Below are 10,198 nucleotides of genomic sequence, written 5' to 3' on the forward strand. Positions count from 1 at the left end.
CATACACACACACACACACACACATACCTACATACATACATACGTTCGTACGTACGTACATACATACATACACACACACACACATACATACATACGTTCGTACGTACGTACATACATACATACACACACACACATACATACACACACACATACACGTACATGCATACATGCATACATACATACATACATACATACACATACACACACACACACGAGGGACAATTTTTACATTTGCCCAGCCAATTAGCCTACAAACACGTCTTTCGAGTGTGGGAGGAAACCGAAGATCTCGGAGAAAACCCACGCAGGTCACGGGGAGAACGTACAAACTCCGTACAGACGGCACCCGTGGTCAGGATTGAACCCGGGTCTCTGGCGCTGTGAGGCAGCAACTCTACCGCTGCACCACCGTGCCGGGCTTAGGTGACCGCCTTCGCTCCCCATTCATCCTACGCTCTGACCCTACACCAATCCCCCCCCATTCCACCCCTCCCCACGCACCATCCCCTCCCAATCTCCCCCTGCTCTCCATCGTTTACAACCTGCCCCTCTCCAGCACACCCCGACCGCCTCACACTCCCCCAATCTCCATTTTACACACCCTACCCCAGTACAGACCCCCCTCTGCTCCTCCAAACCCCCTCCCCCTCCCCCCAGAGTTGCCCCAGCTTGGCAGCACGGTGGCGCAGCGGTAGAGTTGCTGCCTTATTGCACTGGAGACCCGGGTTCGATCCCGACTACGGGCACTGTCTGTACGGAGTTTGCACGTTCTCCCCGTGACCTGCGTGGGTTTTCTCCGGGTGCTCCGGTTTCCCCCCTCACTCCAAAGGCGTGCAGGTTTGTAGTTTAATTGGTTTGGTGTAAATGTAAAATTCGCCCTAGTGTGTGTAGGGCAGTGTTAGTGTGTGGGGATCGCTGGTCGGCGCGGACACGGTGGGCCGAAGGGCCTGTTACTGCGCTGTATCTCTAAACTAAACCTCCGGCCTTCATCCCTCACATTGTAGCCCGTCACCCCCTCTCCTCTCCTCTGCCCCTCCCACCCCACCCAACCTCAGTCCCTGACCATCACCAGTGGTGGAACGAAGGTGAGATGGATTGACTTCCTGGTGGCTCCATTGTCTGGGTCTTGAGATGGTGAAGAGACCGATCCTGTTGGATCCTGGGTCTGGATGGTGGGATCTGGTTGGACCTTCTCAGTGGTCAGTCTGTCCGTCCAGGCGGATATCCGAGCGTGGCGTCCTCTAATGTTGGGGCATGGACAGCCACCATGAGCTCCCTGACGGAGACAGACCTGGCTCCAAGGGGCATGGAGACCCACCCTGGTAGGGGGGTCTCTCCCGGCTGCAGCTTCCCCCACCTTCTCAGCCGCCCTGGTCTCCACCGCCCGGCCAGACACCACCCTCCGCCTGTCCCACCGTCGAGATCATCTCCTTGGGCCGCGCTTGGTCAGGGACCTCCCTCTCGCCCTGCCTGCCCGCCGTCGATGGTCCCGCGCTCCACATGGTTCAGCGCCCGGCATCTCCACCAGGACAGGGCGAAGACCCTAGGCGGAGACCCCCAACCCCACTCTTCCCTCCCACTCCCTCACCAATCTCTATCCCTGCAACCCTCCCCATTCTCCACAACTGTCTCCATATCCCACCACCCCCATATCCCACCACCTCCATATCTCGCCACCCCCATATCCCCCACCCCCATATCCCGCCACCCCCATATCCCACCATCCCCATATCCCACCACCCCCATATCCCACCATCCCCATATCCCACCACCCCCATATCCCCCATCCACATATCCCGCCACCCCCATATCCCACCACCCCCACATCCCACCACCCCCATATCCCACCATCCCCATATCCCACCACCTCCATATCCCACCACCCCCATATCCCACCATCCCCATATCCCACCACCTCCATATCCCACCACCCCCATATCCCACCACCCCCATATCCCAACGACCCCCATATCCCACCACCTCCACATCCCACCACCATACCTCACCACCTCCATATCCCACCACCTCCACATCCCACCACCATATCTCACCACCTCCATATCCCACCACCCCATATCCCACCACCTCCATATCCCACCACCTCCATAACCCACCACCAAACCTCACCACCTCCATATCCCACCACCCCCATATCCCACCACCTCCATATCCCACCACAACCATATCCAACCACCCCCATATCCCGCCACCACCATATCCCGCCACCCCCATATCCCGCCACCCCCATATCCCACCATCCCCATATCCCACCACCCCCATATCCCACCATCCCCATATCCCACCACCCCCATATCCCCCACCCACATATCCCGCCACCCCCATATCCCACCACCTCCACATGCCACCACCACCATATCCCACCACCTCCACATCCCACCACCATATCCCACCACCACCATATCGCACCACCTCCATATCCCACCTCCATATCCCACCACCACCATATCCCACCATCATAGATCAGCCATGGCTGAATAGTGGAGTAGACTCCCCTACACCTGGTCTTGTGGGCCTCTGACCGTCTGGAGTCTGTGTCGCTCCGACAGACCCGTATGTGAAGGCCTCGCTGATCTGCGAAGGGCGACGGCTGAAGAAGAGGAAGACCTCGATAAAGAAGAACACCCTGAACCCGGTGTACAACGAGGCCCTGGTCTTCGACATCCCCAACGAGAACATGGACCACGTCAACGTCATCATCGCCGTCATGGACTACGACTGGTGAGAAATCTCTCTCCCCCCCCCCCGTCAGAGACAGAGCGCTGGAGGAACTCAGAGGGTCAGGCGGCATCTGTGGAGGGGAAGGGACATGTAACGTTTCGGGTTGGGGACCCTTGGTGGGACCGCCACGAGAGAGAGAAAAATGATTTCCCTCTGTGTTGGGTCTGGGGTGCAGCGGTAGAGTTGCTGCCTCACAGCGCCGGAGACCCGATCGGGTTCCATCCAATTCTATGGGTGCCGTCCGTACATATGGAGTTTGTACGTTCTCCCCGTGACCCGCGTGGGTTTTCTCCGGGTGCTCCGGTTTCCTCCCACACTCCAAAGATTTGTAGGTTCATTAGCCTCAGGGAAATTGTGAATTCTCCCTCTTGTGTGTAGGATAGTGCTAGGGTACGGGGTGATCGCTGGTCGGCACGGGCTCGATGGGCTGAAGGGCCTGTTTTTCCGCGCTGAATCTCTAAAGTAAAGACCCGACTCACCCATGAGATGACACTCACTTCACCACTGACACCTCCAGCTGTTTAAACATAATTGCTCCCAGCAACCCATTAACATGCGTCCAAATGAGACATTTTAGACAATAGACAATAGACAATAGGTGCAGGAGGAGGCCATTCGGCCCTTCGAGCCTGTACGCACCGCCATTCAATGTGATCATGGCTGATCATTCTCAATCAGTACCCCGTTCCTGCCTTCTCCCCATACCCCCTGACTCCGCTATCCTTAAGAGCTCTATCTAGCTCTCTCTTGAATGCATTCAGAGAATTGGCCTCCACTGCCCTCTGAGGCAGAGAATTCCACAGATTCACAACTCTCTGACTGAAAAAGTTTTTCCTCATCTCAGTTCTAAATGGCCTACCCCTTATTCTTAAACTGTGGCCCCTGGTTCTGGACTCCCCCAACATTGGGAACATGTTTCCTGCCTCTAACGTGTCCAACCCCTTAATAATCTTATACGTTTCGATAAGATCCCCTCTCATCCTTCTAAATTCCAGTGTATACAAGCCTCGTCGCTCCAGTCTTGCAACATACGACAGTCCCGCCATTCCGGGAATTAACCTAGTGAACCTACGCTGCACGCCCTCACACTGAGAATATTTAATTTAAAGAGGGATATTTAATTTAGATTAGTTTAGATTGGAGATACAGCACGGAAACAGGCCCTTTGGTCCATCGAGTCCACACCGACCAGCGATCCCCACACACTAACACTATCCTACACACACTAGGGACAATTTACACTTACACCAAGCCAATTAACCTACAAACCCGCACGTCTTTGGAGTGTGGGAGGCAACCGAAGATCTTGGAGGAAACCCACGCAGGAATGTACCTGGTCGCTGATCCTACGAGAATACGCCCCACCAATCCTGGGACAGAGGGTCTAGGATTCAAACAGCAGGCCAGAATCATAGAACATAGAACAGTTCACACAGGAACAGGCCCTTCGGCCCACAACGTCCGTGCTGTACATGACACCAAGTTAGACTAATCTCCTCTGCCTGCACCTGACCCATGTTCCCTGCATCTCCACATGCCTACCTTAAACACGGCAAACACGCCACAGGCTCACTAACACACGTGATAGCAATTGCACACGGAATTACAAACACGCATGCATACACGTCTGTACACGCTGAACACAAATGTAAAATGCTCCTATTGCTATCGTGCGAGGTTACTACACGCACACACGCTCTCTCACACACGCGCACACACATGCACTCTCGAACGCATGCACGCTCACACGCACTGTCTCAGACACGCTGCACACCAACACACACACACACGCACTCTCAGACACATGCACGCACACACGCACTCTCAGACACATGCACACACACACACGCACTGTCTCAGACATGCCGCACATGCACACGCACACGTACACACATGCACTCTCAGACACATGCACACACATGCACTCTCAGACACATGCACACACACACGCACTGTCTCAGACACGCCGCACACGCACACGTTACACACATGCACTCTCAGACACACACACGCACACGCACACACACACTCTCAGACACGCACACACACTCTCAGACACGCACACACACGCACTCTTTTTCTGCAAAGCACCAATCACTTAGGGACAGGGCTACACACAGCTACATTATGCAGAGCGCAGTTTGCAATATTAGTTCGTCATGGTGCCTGGACATTGGGCTGTGGCCCGTGTCTACGTACCAAGGATAAATAGAGTACAGTGTCTAATAATCATAAATGTACCAAAGGGTAAAGGCGACACTGCCTGCAAGACACAGCTGGGATTACATAGGTGACACTGCAGCAAACACTAACCAACCCCTGCCGTTATCTTTTATGTCTCCAAGCTCACACTGAAATGGAATTGCTTTTTGGACTTGGCTGAAAGGACCAAAACATCACATTCTCCGTGACCTTGGCTCCGAGTTTAATGATCTGCATTACAACTCGGCTCAGAGCTTCCACTGGAGACCCTGCCTACTCCCTTTACAGTACAGTACAGAGCAATGGGCGATAGTGGTTGCCAACTATCTCACTCCCAAATACGGGACAAAGGGTGATGTCACCGCCCCGCGCCCAACCTGATCTCGCCTCACCCAGCCAGCGGCCCACGCGCTCCCGCTCCACCAATGGCGGCCGCCCGGGCCGGGAGGCGGGTTGCTATGCAACCTCCGTCAGGCGAACACACTCCGTTAGCCCACACTGTCCCGGCCTACAGAGGCCCCCGGGCCTAAAACGAGACATGGGCGGTCCCATACGGGGCAAACCAACTTAGCCCAAAATACGGGATGACCCGGCTAATACGGGACAGTTGGCAACCCTAGAGGAGTGTGTGTGTGTGTGTAGTAACCTCACATGATAGCCCTAGATAGCAATGATTGGCAAGGATACTGGGCCTCAGTGTCCTGTGCCCTGGCATCCCAGTTGCCAAGTCCAAGTCCCTCCCTCAGTCCTTCCTCAAGTTTAGTTTCTTTGCCTATTAAACCTACCTGATCTCCCGGTGGCTCAGCACTTTAACTCCCCTCCCACTCCCACACTGACCTCTCTGTCCTGGGCCTCCTCCATTGTCACAGTGAGGCCCAGCGCAAATTGGAGGAACAGCACCTCGTATTTGGCTTGGGCAGCTTACACCCCAGCGGTATAAGCATTGACTTCTCTAACTTCAAGTAGTCCTTGCCTTCCCCCTCTCTCTCCATCCCTCCCCCTTTCTCCGACCAGTCTGACTGTTCCCCGACTACATTCTATCTCCGTTTGCTCCCTTGTCACCTTCTCCCACCCAACGATGATCTATTCTACATTTTCCTTGATCTCCATTCCCTTTGTCCTGTGTTCACGCCTTGCATTCCTTATCCATGTACCCCCCTTCTCCCCTGACATCAGTCTGAAGAAGGGTCTCGACCCAAAACCTCACCCATTCCTTCTCTCCAGAGATGCTGCCTGTCCCGCTGAGTTACTCCAGCACTTTGTGACTATCTTCGATTTAAACCAGCACCTGCAGTTCTTTCCTACACATTAGTTTATTGCCTCGTGTACTGAGGTACAGTGAAAAGCTTTTCGTTTGCGTGCTTTCCTGTCAGCAGATAAGACAATAATTTATTTATCCCAGGGGGGGAATTTATCTGCCAACAGTAATAAAAACACAAAATACACAAACTTAAAGTGACAAGTGGAAAAGATTGGGGAGTGTGGGGGGGGGGGGGGAGATGGGGGAAAGGGGAGTCAGTCTAATAGATAGTTTAGAGATACAGCGCGGAAACAGGCCCTTCGCCCACCGAGTCTGTGCCGACCAGCGATCCCCGCACACTAGGGACAATTCACAATTGTACAATTAACCTACAAACCCCCACGTCTTTGGAGTGTGGGAGGAAACCGGAGATCCCACAGAAAACCCACGCGGGTCACGGGGAGAACGTACAAACTCCACACAGGCAGCATCTGAGGTCAGGATCCACCCTGGATCTCTGACGTATATCTCTGACGTATATCTCTGACGGCACGGTAGCGCAGCGGTAGAGTTGCTGCTTTACAGCGAATGCAGCGCCGGAGACACAGGTTCGATCCTGACTACGGATGCTGTCTGTACGGAGTTTGTACGTTCTCCCCGTGACCTGCGTGGGTTTTCTCCGAGATCTTCGGTTTCCTCCCACACTCCAAAGACGTACAGGTATGTAGGTTAATTGGCTGGGTAAATGTAAAAATTGTCCCTAGTGGGTGTAGGATAGTGTTAATGTGCGGGGATCGCTGGGCGGCGCGGACTTGGAGGGCCGAAAAGGCCTGTTTCCGGCTGTAGATATATGATATGATATGATAAATATATAACATACGTATGTATATATTTGTAAATTGTCCCTAGTGTGTGTAGGATAGTGTTAATGTGCGGGGATCGCTGGTCGGCAGGGACTTGTTGGCCCACTAATACACGCACACGCACACATACACACACACAGACACGCACACACATACACACACACGCACACATACACACGCACACATACACACACACGCACACATACACACGCACAGACACACACACACACACACACACACACACACATATACACACACACACACACATATACACACACACACACATATACACACACAGACACACGCACACACATATACACACACACACACACACACACATACACACACACGCACATACGCATACACACATGCACACACACACACACACACAACATGTAGACACATGTATATGTGTGTGTGTGCGTGTACATATATACACCTGCACACATACACTTTAAAACATCTAAACAACAACAACCCCAGTGCAGAGGGTTACTGCAAGCATTCATTTAAGCAGCACAGTGCGTGACTCTGCCCCCTCCCCAGGCAGGCACGGGGGGTGGGAGTATTAAGCCGCTGAGCTTTGATTTCTTTCAGATGTAAAATGATTTAATCATGTAACTGCGGCACGGCAGAGTGGGAGTTGCTCGGCAGTCTCTCTCCCTCCCCCCCTCCCCCTCTATCTCCCTCTCCCTCTCTCTCTCTCTCTCTCCCTCCCTCCCTCCTCCCTCCCTCCCTCCCTCCCTCCCTCCCTCCCTCCCTCCCTCCCTCCCTCCCTCCCTCCCTCCCTCCCTCCCTCCCTCCCTCCCTCCCTCCCTCCCTCCCTCCCTCCCTCCCTCCCTCCCTCCCTCCCTCCCTCCCTCCCTCCCTCCCTCCCTCCCTCCCTCCCTCTCTCCCTCTCTATCTCTCCCTCCCTCCCTCCCTCCCTCCCTCCCTCCCTCCCTCCCTCCCTCCCTCCCTCCCTCCCTCCCTCCCTCCCTCCCTCCCTCCCTCCTCCCTCCCTCCCTCCCTCCCTCCCTCCCTCCCTCCCTCCCTCCCTCCCTCCCTCCCTCCCTCCCTCCCTCCCTCTCTCCCTCTCTCTCCCTCTCCTCTCTCTCCCTCTCCCTCTCTCTCTCCCCCTCTCCCTCTCTATCTCTCCCTTCCTCTCCCCCTCCCTCTCCCTCTCTCCCGCTCTCTCTCCCTCTCCCTCCCTCCCTCCCTCCCTCCCTCCCTCCCTCCCTCCCTCCCCCTCCCTCCCTCCCCCCTCCCTCTCTCTCCCTTCCTCTCCCCCTCCCTCTCCCTCGTCCCCTCTCTCCCCCTCCCTCTCTATCTCTCCCCTTCCTCTCCCCCTCTCCCTCCCTCCCTCCCCCTCTCCCTCTCCCTCGCCCCTCTCCCTCTCTGAGTGAGGGTAGGTTATTCACAGGTCCAGCCGAACACTATCTCTCTGCATCTCCAGGGCAGCTGCTCTGACCAACAGCCAGAGCTCGAGTTTCTTCCAGTAAATTCTTGGATGAAGATGAGCGCGAGAGTCTGGGGGGAGGTTTCTCTTGACGATTATCGCCGGCTGAAATGTTTCTTTTGCATAATGGTATCACAGTAATGGCTCTGAGCGACACTGGGCCAGATCTACCCACCAACATCTCCAGGCAGGGCAGATGATACCGGCACGCATGGCATTAGCGTTTACGGCTGTCTGCTGCACATTGGCAAACTCATGCCCCGCACAACACAGGTGCTGGCTTAAAGCGAAGGTAGACACAAAATAGAAAGGAGACAGGCAAAACCCCTCTCTCCCCACACTCCTCTCTCTCCCCCCTCTCTCGCCCTCTCTCTCACTCCCTCTCCCGAGAGAGAGAGAGAGAGAGAGAGAGAGAGAGAGAGAGAGAGAGAGAGAGAGAGAGAGAGAGAGAGAGAGAGATACTGTCTGTCCCGCTGAGTTGCTCCAGTATTTGGTGTAAACCTGCATCTGCACACACTCAGATGGGGAAAGAACACATTATTCTGGTGTCTGTCATAGAAAACAAGTGTAGGAGGAGGAGGCCATTCGGCCCTTCGAGCCTGTACGCACCGCCATTCATTGCGATCACGGCTGATCATCCACAATCAGTAACCCGTGCCTGCCTTCTCCCCATACCCCTTGATTCCACTAGCCCCTAGAGCTCTATCTAACTCTCTCTTAAACCCATCCAGTGAATTGGCCTCCACTGCCCTCTGTAGCAGAGAATTCCACAGATTCACAACTCTCTGGGTCAAAAAGGTTCCTTCTCACCTCAGTTTTAAATGGCCTCCCCTTTATTCTAAGACTGTGTGTGGCCCCTGGTTCTGGACTCCCCCAACATTGGGGGTGAGGGATTGCTAGACCAGAGACTACTGCAAATCTACAGTGGGCTATTATTCCTGTGCGCTACCCATTTGACAGTAAATTTAAATCTGTTGGACCACTTTTAACCTAAACTGCGGTTTAGTGAAGTGCAGATTCCACCCCCTCGCATTGCCCAGGGAATATAACATCACATCACGCAGTGTTTGGGGAATTAACTCGAGCTTTTATTGTTTAATTGCTGGCAAAGCTATAATTTATTTCAAGCGGTAATGGATGTCAGCATCACTGGTAAAACAAACAGCAACATCCCAACAGTAATTAAGCCCGTAGGTAGAATGTAGAGAACACCACAGGAACAGGCCCTTCGGCCCACAATGCCCGTGCCAAGTTAAACTAATCTCCTCTGCCAATAGACAACAGGTGCAGGAGGAGGCCATTCGGCCCTTCGAGCCTGTACGCACCGCCATTCAATGTGATCATGGCTGATCATTCTCAATCTGTACCCCGTTCCTGCCTTCTCCCCATACCCCCTGACTCCGCTATCCTTAAGAGCTCTATCTGGCTCTCTCTTGAATGCATTCAGAGAATTGGCCTCCACTGCCTTCTGAGGCAGAGAATTCCACAGATTCACAACTCTCTGACTGAAAAAGTTTTTCCTCATCTCAGTTCTAAATGGCCTACCCCTTATTCTTAAACTGTGGCCCCTTGTTCTGGACTCCCCCAACATTGGGAACATGTTTCCTGCCTCTAACGTGTCCAACCCCTTAATAATCTTATACGTTTCGATAAGATCTCCTCTCATCCTTCTAAATTCCAGTGTATACAAGCCTAGTCGCTCCAGTCTTTCAACAT

General features: G+C 53.9%; 1 protein-coding gene across 1 annotated transcript in view; it reads left to right on the forward strand.

Annotated features, from left to right (window-relative positions):
* syt3 (synaptotagmin III) overlaps positions 1-2,743 on the forward strand; it is a 16,256-nt gene extending 13,513 nt beyond the window's left edge. The window contains exon 5 of the mRNA XM_078430489.1: positions 2,568-2,743. Within this exon, the coding sequence (XP_078286615.1) occupies positions 2,568-2,743 (176 nt within the window). The remainder of the gene's footprint in view (positions 1-2,567) is intronic.
* Positions 2,744-10,198: the final 7,455 nt, after the last annotated feature.

Source organism: Rhinoraja longicauda, chromosome 40 (assembly GCF_053455715.1).
Source record: "Rhinoraja longicauda isolate Sanriku21f chromosome 40, sRhiLon1.1, whole genome shotgun sequence".
In the NCBI taxonomy this organism is placed as follows: domain Eukaryota; kingdom Metazoa; phylum Chordata; class Chondrichthyes; order Rajiformes; family Arhynchobatidae; genus Rhinoraja; species Rhinoraja longicauda.